This window comes from Oenanthe melanoleuca, chromosome 13 (assembly GCF_029582105.1).
Source record: "Oenanthe melanoleuca isolate GR-GAL-2019-014 chromosome 13, OMel1.0, whole genome shotgun sequence".
Lineage (NCBI taxonomy): Eukaryota > Metazoa > Chordata > Aves > Passeriformes > Muscicapidae > Oenanthe > Oenanthe melanoleuca.
Window position 1 is genome coordinate 11,378,151 of NC_079347.1, and position 17,987 is coordinate 11,396,137.

The 17,987-nt window shown below is 38.9% G+C and overlaps 1 protein-coding gene across 1 annotated transcript in view; it reads left to right on the forward strand.

The window, feature by feature from the left end:
- Window positions 1-2,234: 2,234 nt before the first annotated feature.
- TRPC7 (transient receptor potential cation channel subfamily C member 7) overlaps window positions 2,235-17,987 on the forward strand; it is a 63,554-nt gene continuing 47,801 nt past the window's right edge. The window contains exons 1-2 of the mRNA XM_056502697.1: window positions 2,235-2,239; window positions 2,562-3,339. Coding sequence (XP_056358672.1) covers window positions 2,235-2,239; window positions 2,562-3,339 — 783 coding nt within the window. The remainder of the gene's footprint in view (window positions 2,240-2,561; window positions 3,340-17,987) is intronic.

The window sequence follows — 17,987 nt, forward strand, 5'->3', positions numbered from 1 at the left end:
TGAGCTGAACTGGTTTCCATTTGATCTCAGCAACGATGGCTTAAGTCATCACCAGTGCATCCTTTCAAGTTGCTTAACTTTTTAAGAGATTTAGTTCAACACTCAGGAATTCCCAAGGCTGTAAATTTTTAAAGTGTTTTCTGGTTCTATATCTCTCCACTTAACGAAGTCACAGTTCAGAATTGTTTATTTGCATGTGTGGTCCTTGCTTGAACTCAGCAAGGTTTCACTACGTGTTTAAAACATAAATGCTGTCCTGAATAGGTAAGGACAGGAGCTCTAGTTTAGAAAAACACTTGTGCATATGGTTAAACACTTCATTTAACCACATGTTACTTGTCCTGGCCTTGCTGGAACTGCTTCTGAGATGAAAGCTAATTGCTGAGGAAAATGTATGTGTGTATGCATATATGTTTCCAAAATTTAGACTCCACTGAAATCAATGAAACTTATAATGTTGACTTCAAAGGGCCCTCAATTTTACCCCAAGCATCTTTTGGCTTTAGAGAACTCTATACCCCTGTCAGATATGTTGCATAATTTATTTATTTAACTGTTATTGTTTTCTCTTATAGTAAACTTCATGCAGTTTAGGGAATAAATTCACTTAACAGTATCTCCTTCTTGTATCCCTCATCTCTGTATACTCCTTCAACTTCAAACCATGCTGGAAGGAAATAGTTTTAAGATTCATACAGCACTTTATCTCTCAGTGAAGTCTGGGATGATATGTTCAGTTCCTACTAGCTTTTATTCTGTTTTTACAGTAATATGTTAAAGTTTATAAGGAGAGATTCTTGATTATTAACCTCTGTTTCAAACTTGTGTGGTCACAGAATTGATTTCTTAAGATTTGTTTTAATTTTAATAAAAATTTTATAAAATGGCTGTAAATTTTTTTTTAAACTACTCAGTCCAAATCAGCACAAAAATGCTGAATTAAAATGATATATATATACGTATATGTTAGTTCCTTAAGAATAGCTACCTTGAGAACCTGGATCTTCAGGTATTTTGGGTTTCTGATAACCCTGTATTTTACTGCTTTCTTGCTGATTCCTTTACTCCTTTGTTACCTATTCTTGAAGGAAATGTACATTCCACTTTGTCTCCTGGCACAGTTCCCTCTCATCATTCACTGCAGCACTTTCCAACTTCAGTAGTATTTTTTCAGAGCAACTTTTCATTGACTGAAGGTCATAACCGACTTGGAGAACAGATGGAGTGTGGAAGGATGAACTTTTGCCACCCACTGAGCATTAACACCTGCTTATTTGTTACATCTGTCCACTGCAGCTCGGAAGCTCCTCAAGATTTTACCCAAGTGATTTAGGACTTGCTATTGGGCTGAGTGCAAATGCTGTCTGTGAAAGAAGTGTTGTTTTTACCTTTTTACTCAGGTTGCACATTCTGTGGGCTTTGGATGGCAATTAACTCCACATGCTTAAACTCTAAAAGGCACTATGAATATGTTAAAATGCTGCTACAATAAAATTTTTTAAAAGAGTGACATTGAGACAGCGCTGAATGCAAAATGTGAATGTTTTAAAGGCACAGATACATTTAGAATTTAATATAGCAGTGCGTTTTCTCACCCATGAGACCAACTGCACATAGCATAACTTTCTTTGGGAATTCCAGAGAAGGTGGAATAAGAACAGTTTGTCTTCATCTCACCAGCTCAAAGTGAAGGGCATTTCAGCCACATAATCAGGGGGAAATTTATAACCCTTTTCCTCCTGCCCTCTGTTTGTGGTGAGAGACCTGTGTCTTGTCCTTCTGCAGGAGCTCTCTGAAGGATGCTTACTGGAGACACTATATCAGGAGTTATTCCTATGTTTTTCTAGACACTCCCCTGGATTTGGGTACTTGTATTTGGAGTAGCAGCCACCTGTATTTCACTAAGAAATTAGACAGTTAATTATCAAACTCCTCTAGATCAAGAAACAGAAAAATGGTATTATGTACCTTGAAAAAAAAAGCAGGGAATGAATAGGTGGTTCGCTTGTACCAGCTGAATCTTAGCAGAATATGCAATATAATGATCCTTGTTAACATGTGTTTTAAATTAGAAACACGGGTTTTAACTTTATGGAACACAGTTTATTGGCTTGATACAAGATCTATTGAAAAGAGAGAGTCCTGCTAACTTTCTCTGGGGCTCATGCACTTAAGGACAAAATTCAAGAAGAGTAATTCAGAGAAATATTTTCTTGTGTATATTAGTCCTAAATATGATGTAATGATGTTCTAAACAATATGAATGGGAAATTATGTACGTGCATTTCTTTTTCTATTTATCAAATCAAGAATGTGCTGAGCATCCTTGTTGCAATCAGGAAGGGGGAACAAATCATAGGAGAACTTGTCTTTTGTTCAGAAGCGAATCTTTATTCCACATGGGTCCTAAATGATATTAAGTAACTACTCAGACCATAAAAAGTTAGTCACATCTGGTCATAATAACCAGACATAATGACACTTTTCCAACCTTATTTCAGGTTCTGTGAAATGATAACTGTGCTAGGAGGTAACCAACATTCTTTTCTGGCTTTCTGCAGGTTGAGACACAGCAATTCTAAAGACATGCATCGGAGGCACGCCACCCTTCGGGAGAAGGGCCGGCGCCAGGCCATCCGGGGCCCTGCCTACATGTTCAACGAGAAAGGCACCAGCCTCACTGCAGAGGAGGAACATTTCCTCGATTCTGCAGAATATGGCAACATTCCTGTTGTGCGGAAAATGCTGGAGGAGTCCAAAACCTTGAACTTCAATTGTGTCGATTACATGGGACAAAACGCCCTCCAGTTAGCGGTAGGGAATGAGCACCTGGAGGTGACAGAGCTGCTCCTCAAGAAGGAGAATCTCGCTCGAGTCGGGGATGCACTTCTGTTAGCCATCAGTAAAGGATACGTGCGCATTGTAGAAGCAATATTGAACCACCCAGCCTTCGCACAAGGACAGCGTCTCACACTCAGCCCTCTCGAGCAGGAACTGAGGGATGATGATTTTTATGCTTATGATGAAGATGGAACTCGGTTCTCCCATGACATTACTCCCATCATACTTGCTGCCCACTGCCAGGAGTATGAAATTGTTCATATCTTACTTCTAAAAGGTGCTCGGATTGAAAGGCCACATGACTATTTTTGCAAGTGCAATGAATGTATGGAAAAGCAGAGGAAGGACTCCTTTAGTCACTCTCGCTCAAGAATGAATGCCTACAAAGGATTGGCCAGTGCTGCTTATTTGTCTCTGTCCAGTGAAGACCCTGTGCTTACTGCTCTAGAGCTTAGCAATGAATTGGCCAGGCTAGCCAACATTGAAACTGAATTTAAGGTAACTCACCACTGTGCCTTTTTCCTTGGGCAGAAAGTGTTCGAGCTATTGTGTAGTTTACATGTTTGATCAAATTTTGGGTTGCTTATTTGAGGGGTTGGGGAGTAAGACTGGCAGAGACTGCCAGATGTGGTAGCTATGCAAAGATTCAGATAGTTGTCTTTCTCTAGGTAATAAATGCTTGGAACTGAACATTGCATATTACAGCAGAAGCTTAAGTTTCTGTGTTGCACACTGTGATTGCTTAGAATCTCTAGTTTGCAGCAGGAATAAAAACTAGGTTATTAAAAAAATGAAGACTCATTTTTTGTAAGAAAGGTAAGTCGTGTAATTGAGCAATCTATTTTAGAGGCAGAGTTCTAGAGGGTGTTTTAAGAATCCAGTATGTCTAGTTCTGCTACAATGATAATATGCATAAATCAAGAAATTTTTGTTTTCTGTAAAATAATTCAAACTCTATTGCATCTTATTGGTTTGGTGCTGCATCTATACATGACAGATTTCATGAAAAAGGAAAAGAGAAGCAACCAATAATTTTTTATGAAGTTTATCATCATGCCAAACATAAGAATAGAGCGTATGGAACTCTCTTATAAGTTATTTGAGATTTCCATTATCATAATGAGTTTGCAAATGCCCAATGCCATTTGCAGTTTTCTCTGTGTCATTTACATAACATAAAGAGCATTGTCTCTCTTTCTAATATAAATTAGTCATTAAACCCCTCATTTTCAGTGGCTCAACCATCAGCATAAGACTTTTTTCTGACTTATGGCTGTTGTGCAGCTACAATTATGATCAGTGACTCTGGGGTGATAAAGTCCACATTGTGAGTACACTGAGGTAGGATGCTCACCAGGAATCCATCGTGTCTAGTTTAAAAAACTGTTAAGGTGTTAAAACATCTGTTTCAGGATTTGTAGCTCTATACTATAAAGGACTAGGGAGGAGATCATCCCCCTGCACCAGGCATTGGTGAGGCCACCTTGATTCCCAGGTTCAGTTTTGAGCCCTTCACTCAAAGAAAGACATAGAGGTTCTAGAGCAGGTCCAGAGAAGGGCAATGGAGGTGGGGAAGGCTCTGGAACAGAAGTCTGATAAGAAGAAGCTGATGGAGATGAGGGGGCTGAGCCTTGAGAAAAGGAGGCTCAGGGGGCACCTTCTCACTCTCTACAGCTCCCTGAGGGAGGTTTGTAGTCAGGTTTGGGTTGGTCTTTTCTCCCAGATAACAAGCAACAGGAAAAACACCCTGGGAGGTTTAGGTTGGATATTAGGAAAAATCTCTTCAAAGAGAAGGGGGCCAAGCCCTGGAAGAGGTTCCCCAGAGAAGTAGCTGTGTCACCATCCTGAAAGGTTTTAAGAGATGTGTAGATGTGTCACCTGGGGACATGGTTTAATGGTGGCTTTAGAGGACTTTTCTGACCTAAATCGTTCTATGAATCTATGCTCTCCAATTTAGAAGCAAGAAGAAAACATATTCTTGAATTTTGTAACCCTTTAGTAACTTTAACAGGAAAAAATATCCCAAACCACTGACATCTTTTGGTCAATAAAATCAGGGTAAAATTTTGCAAACTCTTTTCCCCTATGTGCATCAGAATACAAGGACACAATAATTTGAAGGGGAAATTTTATTTGTTTTCACTCTGACTGAAGCTCCTTGGGCTCAGTGAGTCTGACTTCTGGAGTGAGGGTTGCTCCAGTGTGAAAGCACTGGAGGCTCATGCCCACACTTAACATTAATCTCTCATTAATGCTCCAGCTTCTTTTCATTGAAAGCTGTATATTGAGAGGAGCATGAGCAGCCTCAGCATTGCATGCCTGTCAGTCCTGGTAAGAGTCTTGCTGCAGAAGAGCAAATACATTTCTACCAAAATCCTTCCTTTTGTTCCTGGAGCTGCCAGTGGGGTCTATACTGCTGCTGGCAGGTACACGAATCCTCCAGGAGCAAACCAACATTCAAATATTGCAGAGTTTAATGGTGGTTATATCTCTGCACTGGCAAATGGATGGGAATAAATCAATACCAGGAAAAAACCCAAAACATTAGAAACCTCTTGGCAAATGATTGAATTTCCAGGTTTTCCAAGTTCATTGCTTTTTGGAAGGGTCTGTGCAGCACACACCCATATATGTTAGTGAACTACCCATACCATCAGTTTGCTTCAAAAATTTCACATTCCTTTAGTATGTTAATTATTCCAGAAATAAGAACTTTCTCGAGATTCTAATGTATTCTCACTGTAGCAAGAAAAAACCCCAGAGGTATGTATTTATGTGAAAATATTTATTCTTATTAACATAATCAGTGTGATGTGAGATAGGGTATTAATAAAACAGTGGGGGGTTTTTCATAGAACATGACTATTTCAGAATTTATTTTGAGGAAAGAACACAATTGCTGAAAATATATTTAAGAAGCCCACAAATGAAGAAATTTTATTAAATTAGACAAGTTCTAGAGAGCCTTTTTTGTGACTAAAATAATACTTTCCCAGAATTGTAATATGTTTGATTCCTAAAGTTCTATAATTAAAACTGACACTCAACAGATATATAAAATTATTACTTGGGATTATTTAAAAACATTATTTAAAAATTATGTGCAATTGCAGAAATACAGTTTTCAGGACTTTTTTGGGGGGTACAAAGAGTCCTTGAAACGGAAAGACACAAAATTTTAATAATGTAGGTGGACAGATAGTAATTTAGTAACCTCTGAAGAAACTGCTAGCATGAGCTAATTAAAATATAAATGCAGTGCCTCTCGCCTGCTGCTTGCTGCCCCAAATCTCTTATGCAATAGCACCTTTCAGCACATCAAAATGAGAAGCCAATATATGAGCTATTTTTTTAGAGAACATTAAATTTTTTAAGCAATTTGCCTCTTTGTGCAGAGAAATGTGAAACAAAACAGCCACATTGACCACTTTAAAGAAGAAAACTTGTGTTACCTATGGTTGGCCAATTTACCCATTCTTTTGTTTTGTTCTGTGTTCATCACCCTAAATTGCTAAGATTCAGTAACATACTGCAAATCTGATGAAACAGCTTTGCAAAATTTTGCCCAAAAAAAGTTCTCTTTTCATAGAAAAAAAAAATGCTTTGCAATATGTAGTCCATTACTCTAGAAATAAATAAGGTTCTTTCCCCAAAGTAAAATTAAAAATATGGAACCAGTTGTTTCTACAAAAACACATGGAGAAATGGGGTGGATGGGAAACCCCTGAGATGGATTTCAGAAAAGAGAGAAGTAAACATCAGAGTCCTTGTGTATGTTTGCAGGTCTTCATGCAATGATATTCTGTAGTGGAGGTAGCCCAAGTTGAAAGAAAATAACCTTAATAAAGTGCTTTGTCATTTTTGTATATCCCACTAGAAAGCTCAAAATTAAAACCCGTTCATGACTTTTTCTCTCCTTCTAGTTTTAATTTTGTGAAACCAAACCAACATCCAGTGAGGCAAAGGCAGTACAGATTGGGGGCCTCATTTAGTCCGGTGGATGGGTCCCTTCTTCTGTAGTGCCCTTGGAAACAGAGAAAGAGAGGATCCTGTGTGGATTGAAGGGTTCCAAGTGACTATGCTTCTGCAGAATGTAGGAAAAACTGAGTAGGAAACCAAAACACTCATCAATTAAAAAAATCAAAATTACAATTAGAACAGAAATATGGGACAAAGATAATGTGCTTTGTAGTTTTCTGCAAAGGGTGGAAAACTAACATTAGGCTAATGATTAATATGTGAAGCTGTTTTGAGGAAGAAAGCATTTATTGTCAACCTAGTAGAGCTTGGATCCCTCTAGTTCACACAGGAGGAATTCTCCCCCCTCATTCTCCCATTTTACTCAAAAAAACCCATCTCTGTACATTCCAATTTCTTTAAAAGCTTTCAGATCTTGGACCTCAGTCATAAAGCAAATAATCCTTCTGCCATCTACCAGAGGATTCTGTTTGTTTTTTCTCATATAAATAAGTCTGATGTCACTTGCAGTATGAATAACATGGCCAGGATTTGTCCATCTGAACCAGCCATTATCCCCGAGCCAGGCTGATGAGAATTGCTCTCCTCTTTGGTCCAGAGAAATCAATCTCCCTCATGGCAGCTTGGTGTGAAAGCATATTCAGATGTCTGCACTGTTAGTAGCTGTTCACAGCCAGGTGACTCATTTCCAAGACTGGAATATTAAAAGCAGAGTCAACAGAGTTGTTTTTATATGTCCATCAAAAAACCTTAGGAGACTGAATTTCTAGCAAACAGCCTGCAGGAAATGTCTTTGCAACTGTCTTTAATAGCAGCTTCAGCTTAATATTACTGTGCACATTGTGGAAATGGAGTGAAACCCAGAACAATAGTTTTGTTTACTTTTCCTAGAGCAGTGACTGTGTACTCCTTTTTCTGCTGAGATCCCACTCCACAGCCAGGACTTTCACAGCCTTTTCTTTACAGCCTTGCATGCTCTCAAATTAGACCACATGCTTGTGTATGTCAGGAAGCATCCTTGTGATGAAGTAAATCGGGCAAATCATTTAGCAATCCAGACAAATCAAATTAGAGACTTGCAAAGGAGGCTTAGAAAAGATCTCACCAACCGTAAGCGATAAATCAGATCTCAGCTACTCTTGATTAAAATGTTACTAAAAGCAAGATCAAAATCACCACCTGGAAGACATATGGTGTGTGGTCTTTGTTTACTGCTCCCACCAACATTGTCAGTGCATTTACTACAAGATAACATGTTTTGTTTCTCTCTTATATTTCTTACTTTCTCTTTTCCTGTAAAACACTTTCTCTAAAAGCTGTTGGGATGCAAAAGCAGATCCTGGCAGTGAGCCTGCCTTCATGTGCAGGTGAGCATCAGGTCCAGGCTCAGCTGGCTGTGGGATGGGTGGCTGGTGGGACAGTGAGTCATTTCTTTTAGTGTGGATGCCTGCAGGGATGAGCCTGCTGGAATGCTTCGTGTTCCACTGGGGCTGCAGTGATGCAAAGCAGCTAAGGCTCAGATTCCTCCATTCTCATAATGCTGAAAGAGTAACAAAACAGCCCTTGAGACTCCATGACTTGCAGCTCTTAGGGATGATCTGGCATTCTTCTTGCCTCAGTAAATCAGCTCCAACTTTTATTCTACCTAACTAGTTAACTTCACAGAATACTCTTAAGTTAAATGTTTTAAGAGAAATTACTTTGCCCATTTTCTCTGTATTTCTGGCTCCATGCTGCAGGGAAGGAAAAAAATCATTATTAGACTCTTGGTCTTCAGAAATGAGTGATAAAAAGATAGAAAAAGGCATAAAACATTTAAGACTAAAATAATAAGAAGGAGAAATACTTTAAGAGAATGGAGAATAGCAGTGAATTTGGAAAGAGAGAAATACTTGAAAACCCTCAGACTCTAAATCAGCAAGGCTGCACTTATAAACTCTGCTTCCTACCCAGGCTGAAAAGACTCTTGGATTTGTTTCCTCTCAGGACTGACTGATGGGAGCTGGTGCCTGCAACTCATCTCCCACTGAAACCAGAAACTGGTGTGGGAACCCCCCTAATTAGCCTCATGAACATTCTTGTAAATCCATGACTTAATATTTCCTCTCTGACCCATTCTTCCTTGACTGATCTTTTAATCTTTCCTTAATCCCTGCCCTCAACATATTATCTGGCAGACTTCTTGCTTCTGTTATGTTTGGGAATACTTTTTATGACTCATTTATTATTTCAGCAAGCTTATCTTAAAGGCTTTAGTGTGTTTATATGGCATTTGTTTAAGTTTTCATTTAATTTTTCAGACATTCTGTTCTTTTCTTTATTTTTCTTCCAGACAGGATTTGCATATTTTAAAGAGATTAATTTTTTACTTAAGCAGCTTTCATTTTTTCCCCTCAAGTTTCACTTTACTAGGTTTCAAGAAGAGAAGGGAGAAGGGAACTTCATAAATTTGGTCTGGTAGGCAGAATGTATTCATTGCCTTTTATTACTGTTTTTATTTTCTCTTGCACAGCTCCCCATCTTACCTAGTGCCTGTTTTGAAAATTAAGCATCATTAATACAAATATTTATGAGTATATGAACTGCTCCTAAGGGATTGTTTTTTGGATATTAATTTTTCCAGGTCAATCTTTAGTGAGAATATTGTTTTTTCATAGGGATGGAGTCAGGGATGTGGTTTGGTGGTTTTCAAACTTCAAAAAGAACTGATTCTTTTTTTCTCCCCTCTCACCCATGAACCAGTTTTCCCCATTGCAATGAAACACTACAATTCTTTTATTTGAATTTTCATTTGTGCAAAGCAAATGCACAAACTGGTACAACCAATTACCCAACTTCTAATACAGGAAAGAATCAAGTCCCAGTAAAGCAGGAAAACAAATTTCCTATTGTTCGAAATTTAACTTCTTGTTGGAACAAATTAGGTATCAAAATAAGAGAGGAAATTAAAAGTGATAATGGAAATAGCCTGGGAGAAGGAGAATGTATTTAAGCCTTGTAGTGAAATTAGTGTTTGGCTCACTAAGTGGGACTTGCTCTGTGCAGAAGGAACTCATTCTCTATGCTGTTCTTTTTCAGAGATAAATTCACTAATAATAGATGCTATACCAGCTTTGTCTTGAGAGCCTAATTAATTAATCACAGTTACAATTTTCCATGGATATATTGCAGAGACTGGAAAAAGGATATATATAGTCTTTTGCCGTTAAAATCCACCAAATTTGTGACTCTTGTGTTGCTCTCTTTAAATATTTATAAATTAAGAAATACCCATTATATTTTGAGAGCTGTTATGGTAAGTGCTCTTTTTAGGTTCTGTGATTAAATAATTTTCTGCCTGGCATGTTGCCCAAGAAAAATGGTTTTAAAATGTTGCACGAGAAGAAAATCTTCAAAGCTTTTCAGAGGGGTGTAGAACCACTGCCAAAGCTGTGATGTCTGGAGCTGTCTCGAGAAATCCAGATTTGTATCTCTGAGTGTGAAGGTGTGTTGGCATCTGTCTATGTCTGTTCACAGTCAAGAAGAGTAGTAGGTGCTATGATTCACAGTGAGGGGCATAACTCAGTCTACTACAACTTACCTGGAAAAATTAAGGTCATTTTTCATGGAAGTTGTAACTCTGTTGGCAGCACAAGCCACTGAGCAGTCACATAAAATTGGATAATGTCCACTGCCCACAAGGTTATTTCACTTTCCTTAGGAGTGACATTGTTGTTAAAATCTCCCAGCTAAAAGAAAACTTCTTTAAAGTTATCAAAATACTTTATATGCAGGAAAATATTTTCTTTGCTTTCCTGGAGAACTGGCCCATTCTCTCTTTTGAAAGAGTGAAAAGGGAAAAAAGACCCTTACTACACATCAAAGCATGGACAATTCACCAGTGTAAGAAAATGTAATATTTGAATTAATACCTCAAGGTTTTAAAACAACTCTTGAGGCATTAATTCAAATACAACATTTGAACAACATAAAACAACCTCCAAAAATTGAAGGAAACTTTCAGCATTTGAGGATGGCAAGACAGATGAAACCCTGGAAATATCTGCCTCTCCCAGAGAGTATATCTGGGATACTTTTGTTTCCTGTGATGCTACTGCAAGCGAGATTTTTGGCAGTGCCAGTGTGCACGCCATCAGTGCAATGTTTATTACCCTTTACAGCTCCCTGGGAAGTCATTTTTAGTCCTACTCAGTTAAGGATGAGCAACATTGCAACAGCAGCACTTAACATCTTACAGCTTCCAGCTTGATTGAACACGTCCCTGGAGCAGGATTTTAGTTTAGGTGAGCAACAGGCATGACCATAAAAATATAAAATAACATGGAATCCTCTTACAATCATTAATGGGAGAAAACATCTGGGAAGTAGAGAGCAATAGCAAATTGTCACATAAGGAAGTAGCACAGCAGCTAACCCAGCACTGTTGAGAAATTTAGAAGCATTTTTAGGTATAAAGCTTTAAGCCAATCACTGTGATGCTTTAGCCAGGTAGAGAAAAAAGAGTAATATCTGTAACCAGTTGAAGTTGTTTTAAGGTGTTTTTCTTGGGATTTCAGTGTTTCCTTAGAAATAAGCAGCCTATTCTCCATCAAGAGCACATTTCTGAGGAGCTGGAAAATCCCTATAAATATCTTTATAAGGGACCTGAAAGGCAGCAGCTGGTAAGGGTGGTGAGCAGAGTGAAGCCCCTTACACATAAATAATCCTGGGATAAAAGTGTAACAAAAACGAGGAGGAAATCCAGCAACATGAATGTGTTTGTTTCTCCCCTGCCAGAACCATCTAATATTAAACTTCTGAATCTGAAGCTTCAACCTGCCAGTAAATAGGTTGGGCTGGGGCTGTCAGTGTGCTTCTCTTTATATACATGGCTGGTGACTCTTACTTTTCCCTTTTGTAGCCTGCTGTAATGATTATATTAAGTCCAGATTTTTTACATAGTTCTTAAATTCTGGATGTGATGAGGAATTTGGAAGTTGATTTTTGTTATGTGAGATGACTTTTGTAAACCATTCTGAGAGCCTTGTGGCAACTAATTTTATTGAACCATAATTTTCAGGAAATATATTTGTGCATGTGACATCTCATATACAGTAACATGGAGCATATTGAATATATTTAGAAGGAGTTTAGAGCTGAGGGATCTCCTTTTCATCCTTCTTAGACCTAAACTTCTGTCAGTGAATACAAGAGTCATTTACCTTTGATAGAGGCAGTTGCTGGATATTCTGTAGTTAGGGTGATGTACCACAAAGCTTGTAACATGCTTGGGAATGTGAAGAGTTTTTAGTAAATAGAAGGAAAATAAACACCTGTCATTTTGAGATAATTTGTTGTGTTTAGGGGGAACTCGTGTGAAGGCAAGGTTAAATACAGTTATATTAATTAGTGTTACTATGATATAAGGGAAGTGAAATAAGATCAAATTAAATTAATTTAATGTCCCTGTGTGTTGTCAAGTCATGTATACTACAAATGGCTGAGCAAAGGACAGTAGGTCACTGCTGTGAAGATTTAAGTGGCATTTAACTGGCTAATGGGAGCTCTTGTAGCAGAAGTCATGCTGATACCTGTTGCTCACAGACGGTGAGTTAAGAAAATTATTTGGTTTTAGAGATTATTTTAAATTTAGGAATGAAGATGACCTGCCTGTATTTTCTTTTGTGTGCAAGCACTACTCTGCAACAGCTTTTTGAGCACAGATGCTTAGGTTTACTCTAACAGATACAATGACTGTCACAAACCCATCAGAGAAGCAAAAATAGTTTAGAAATACTTCCAAAATTTAAATGTAAAATGTTCAGCTTACCACAATCTTATTATTGTCACATTTTGATCTTTATAACAGCTTTAACATGGGAGAAAAACTCAGTTGCTGGCAAAATCATGACACATTTGACCATCAAGTCATCTTCAGATTTGTTGAAGCCATGATTTCATCCTCACCCTTTGAAAGAATGATGTGCAGTGGAGCCATGGGGTGACCAGTGGGTCTGGCCTGAGGCTGAGCCCTCTCTTTATACAAATGAGGAATATCATATCACAGATATGTTCTAACATGTCTTGGATCCATCACAGCACGGTGTGATCAGCTGGTGTATCAGAAGATGGGATTTATCCCTACCACAATCTCTCCCAACAATCTGGATTCTCCCACAGAATGAATCTTTGTCTCTCCAGTCTCTAGGCAATAAAGGTGAGACAAACCCCTCTGTGCCACCTCCAGCTGCTCTTTGGCTGCCCTGTCCCAGTGCCAGGGCTTTCTGTGGTGCTTGGCTGGAGCCCTCACTGCTTCTCCAGAGCAGAGCATCCTGCATTTCCCTGCCATGTCTGCTGCCAGCTGCTCAGAGAGCTCTCATCAGCAGGGAGAGTGATTTGGCCAGTTGCCTATGTTTAGTTAACAGTGACAGAGTGTTTTCCTTTCTTGCCCACTGAGCGTGGAAAACAAAATGAGTCCTGGTGCTCAAATTGGTGTGTGCACTCACTGGCAGTGCAGCAAGGAGAGCTCCTGCTGCCCTGAGCTGGCTCTTGGAAAGGAAAGACTTATTGGGCCTTTCTATCACTGGGTCCTCTGCAGGGAGTACAGAGCTCATCTGACTTAGAGATTGCCCTTACACACTCACCATTCATCTAAGAGAATTTTCTCAGCACACTTACAAATATAAAATGACACAGCAACACAATTCCCCTTCTTCCTCCCCTCAGCAATGAGTGGTACCAAGAGGGGTCCACCTTAGAGCACCAAAGATGGAGATATTTTTCAGAAAGCCAAAATCCTATCCTATCCTTCTTGTTGAGGAAAACAGATATAAAAGGCTGTGACCACTACTGTGATGTCAGTCCAGCACAACATTGGTAAGCTTTGCATTTAATTAGCACCACCAAATGGCCAACTGCTCAGCTGGTATCAGCACTGGGGTTTTGGGAATAGTTGGGAGCTGGGAGGTTTATTATGAGCAAGATGACTGCTTTGAATGAGTGCTGCTCATTATTCACGTTGGGAAGGGATATCTACTGGAACTACAAATGAGCATAATTAGGATGATTGCTCTGAATAGAATAATGATGTTAGATCAGCAGATGGGAGAATGGAGTCAGGTACGTTTATCCAAGGCACTGTAGGGAATCAATATCATATTAATGAATGTAAATGGAGTAACACATTCTGAGGATCTCAAGTCTGACATCAAATAGGATGCAGATGGGAAACGATTTAGTTTATCCCTCATTATGTTGTTAATTGTTGTTATTGTAGATAATTATGATGAACTTATCCTGACTGAGTCCAGGCAGACTATTAAGAGAATTGTGGATAAACAGTAATGGTATACAAACACTTTCATACTGCTTTAAAATGGTGCTAGGTACTGTAGTATCTAAGGGTTTTTGGCATTTACATGACCAAAAATGGTGATTTTCTGGAATGTATTTTGTTGCAGTGAAATTGTCACCAGTGCAGCATGGAAACAGCTCATTGCCCACTGGGTGTCTTTTCATTTTCACTGTACAGACCTCAGGATCTGAACTCATTTCAGGACTAAGAGATATAATTATGCACTTTTAATATTCCAGCACAACTTCTAAGTCTGCTCTTCATAGAGAGAGGACAATTTCCATATGGTCAAGAGTGCTCTATGCCAGGGCTCAGCAGCTGGGATGTTTCCAAAGTGCTTGGTTGCTGCTTAGGCACTGTGGGAACCAGAATTCCACCCACTCTGATGCTTGGGATGAGTTTTATTAGAAACTCTCCATTCTGGACATTGAGAACTGTGGTAATTGGCTGTTTGAGACCTGGAAAACATAAAGTTATTTTAATTATCAATATCACTTGCATCGTGGGTCACAGTTAAGCCAAGATTCACTTGCAGGATGGATTTAGGGGTCTTTTCCTTGATATGCATGTGCTGCTTGTAGCCAAAATTCCTATGAGGGGAGAAACTCATAGCACCTTTGAACATACAAGTGTGTTGCTTAAGCAAGTTGAAGGTGTCAAATTTACCTCATCCTAAGGGATAAATGAAGCTGTCTTGACCAACGAATTACTTTGAATTTAAATACATTATTTTCTCCTATTTTTTTCCCATCTGATTTTCAGGAAACTTCAGGAAATTCAGAGATTTGAAGCACCTGAGCTAAAAAAAAGTCACAATTGATGGAGCGCAGCTAATTCTTTTAGTGCAAGGAAGCCATTTCATCTCAAATTTTGTAGGAAATAAAAATCTTTCTCAGTGAAGTTTGCAACACAGAAATCAAGAATTTAATATACATGGGAAAATGTCAGAGAGAGAAAGTATGGGTGGCATGAGGAATGAGAAGCTTGGCCCAGAGGTAATTTTGTGCTTTGATAAATCTCTCACATCAGAGCTGCAGAATGACCTGAAAGGAGTTTGTGGTGAAGTGGGGGTTGGCCTTTTCTCCCAGGTAACCAGTGATTCTCAGTGTCATATCCCCACACAAGGAGTGAACACATATTGGAATGTCATGGAGAAGGATTTGGAGCATTGCATGCATCAACATGAGTTTGATTTTACTGCTGCTGTGAGCAGATCCTAAACTCTTCTTCAACCAGAAAATTATCAGAGTATTATTTTGAAATGCATAGTTTGCATTTAAAGAGAAGCTGTTGACAGGACACAGGAGGCAGACCCTCTCCTTGGCTGAATTTGTGTATTCCTCACATTTGGCATGCACACTTTGCTAATACCTCTGTCTAGGCTGTCCTGTTTATGTGACATCCAAGGACTTGATAGTTTATCTTCTGAAAACAGGTGTTTCAGCATAAACATTCAAATGAGCTAGGGAAAATCTGCAAGTAAAAAAACCTCACCTTTCACTTAGTTGAGGGATCAAAAGCTGTGGCTTATTTGTGATGTGTTTGAAAGCGAGCTGAGGTGATAGGAAAGAGAAGTACATCAAGCATCAAATGCCATCTTATGTTGAAAAGCTGCTGTGCCAACCTTGAGACTTTAAATATCCTCATTAAGAAAAAAAAAAAAAGTTAACTAATATAATTTCTGCCCTAGGTTAATTAAATATTTTCAGAGACTTGGAATGGGGTGGTATCTGTCTGCTGAAGAGCACTGATATTGCTGCACAGGGGTGCTCAGTAGTGGCACCAGCCAGGCTGAAGGTGACTTTGGGGGAAAGGAGCAAAGCAGATGGAGGTGTATGAAAAGAAAGATTGTGTTCTGCTCAGGGTGAGAACTTTGGATAGGTCAAGTCATCCATTAACTTCAGTGTAGAGGGAGTTCTCGTGTACAGGAAACTTATGTTAAGTTTCATATAGTAAAGAAAATCAATAGAGGTATTAAAAACAGCTGGGAGAAGACTGATTCTGGAATTTCTTATGCTAGGAAATCTAAAAATTTGGTTGAAGAGTCAGAAATTGTGCTCAGTCTAGTCTTTAACTTCCTTTAAGGATTTTGTTAGATTCCTGCCTTTGCTTCCCCAAATAATCCATCCATTAATTCTAGATTAAAAAAAATCACCCAGACACCTTATAAAGGAATTGCTCCAAGGGGAAGTCAAAGTAAAGTATTTTTCCTTTTCTAATGTTTTTATTGATGAAAAACAGCCTCCAAAATTTATTCATTAGTTTTGGTCCCACAGAAGCTACATTTATCAAAAATATGAGTAATTTCCCAGAAAAAGTTACTGGTACAGCTGTTAAATTTGAAAGAGCTAGAGCAGAAAAGAGCTAAAGTGCAAAAGAGTAGAAACAAAACAGGGAGGTGCAAACCTGTCTTTTATGCTGCTTTTGACAGTGTGAACTGCCAAAACTTCCAACTTAAAATTATTGGAATGTTATTGGTGAAGATTAAACATATACCTTAACCTGAAAATGATGCTGCAAAAACATGGTAACAAACTCTAAAGGATTTTCAACTCCACAACTAGAATCATTACCACATCTTGTTGAGCTTCTTTACGAATTTGGTATCTACCAGTCAATAGATATAAAGTGAAATCCAAGGTCAGTGTTTGATTGATTCCATACTGCTCTATCCCCTTGGTGGGGGGATATGCTGTCTTAGAGATGAGCTTCTGCAGGGAATATGAAGAGATGAATTGCAGCTAGAAAGCTGAAGAGCATAAAAAGACACCCAAAAAATAGTCTTATTGTAAATTGGTCAGTGCAACTGCCACTGAAACCCTTGCAATGATGCAAGAGATGGCATCGTGGGATATTTCCATGGCTTGTTGGAAGTCAGAAAATTTTTGGTCCTCAATCAAATGATCCTGTTGTTTTCTGGGCTTCTTTGGAGAAGAATTGTGTCAACACAGACAGCACCCTGGCTTGTCCTTTGGCTCTTACATTGGCCACATCTCTTAGTGTGTCCTGACAAAATCCCCCTTTGCCTGGGGAACCCCTCTGCTCTGCTATGCTGCACCCTGGAACTGCTCAGAGGACAAAGCATGGCCATGTTTATCTTGGCTCCATTTAGAAGGATCCAAATTGTTTGGAAAACAACAGAGTCACACTTCTGAAATGTGCAATTCTTGTATATTAACAGATTGCTTGTTATATTAAGATTAAGAAGTCAAGGTCTGGATCATTTTAAAAATGAACTGGGACATCTGTTCCTACCTCTAGAAACATTTAGCAACCTGCACCTGAGTAGGGAGCACTGAGCTTTAAATTCAGGGACATGCCCATGGGTATGGCACAATATACCCAGAGCTCCAATAATTCTCTGATGTGCTGCCACTTAAGAAGCAAGAGAACACAAACCAACTGGATGTGCTTTCTGGAAAATTAACTGTACAGCCTTTCCATAGACTGTGGATGTAGGCATCTAGCCTAGAAACAGTAAGAATGCACTCAGCTGTATTCAAAAGTGTCAGCAGCTGGCAGAGCTCTTTGGGAGGGGGGCTCAGAGCACTTCAGAGGTTAACAAAGTTACATGGTCAGAATCAGTGCAGGGCCCTTCCTCAGCATCTTCTCTCATCACCTTCCCTCCCACAGGCCTTGGCTTCTTTTCACTCCCAAATATATGGCCAGCCAAAGACACTGTAAGTACCCAGAAGGAAATCTGTCCCACAGCTCTTCTAGACAGGCTCGTGCATATTTCATGTGGTATCTAATTGGTAAATATTTATAAGCATTTTGAATATTTGACATGATAGTTTATTTAACAATTCATTTCAAATCTTCCATTAAATATATC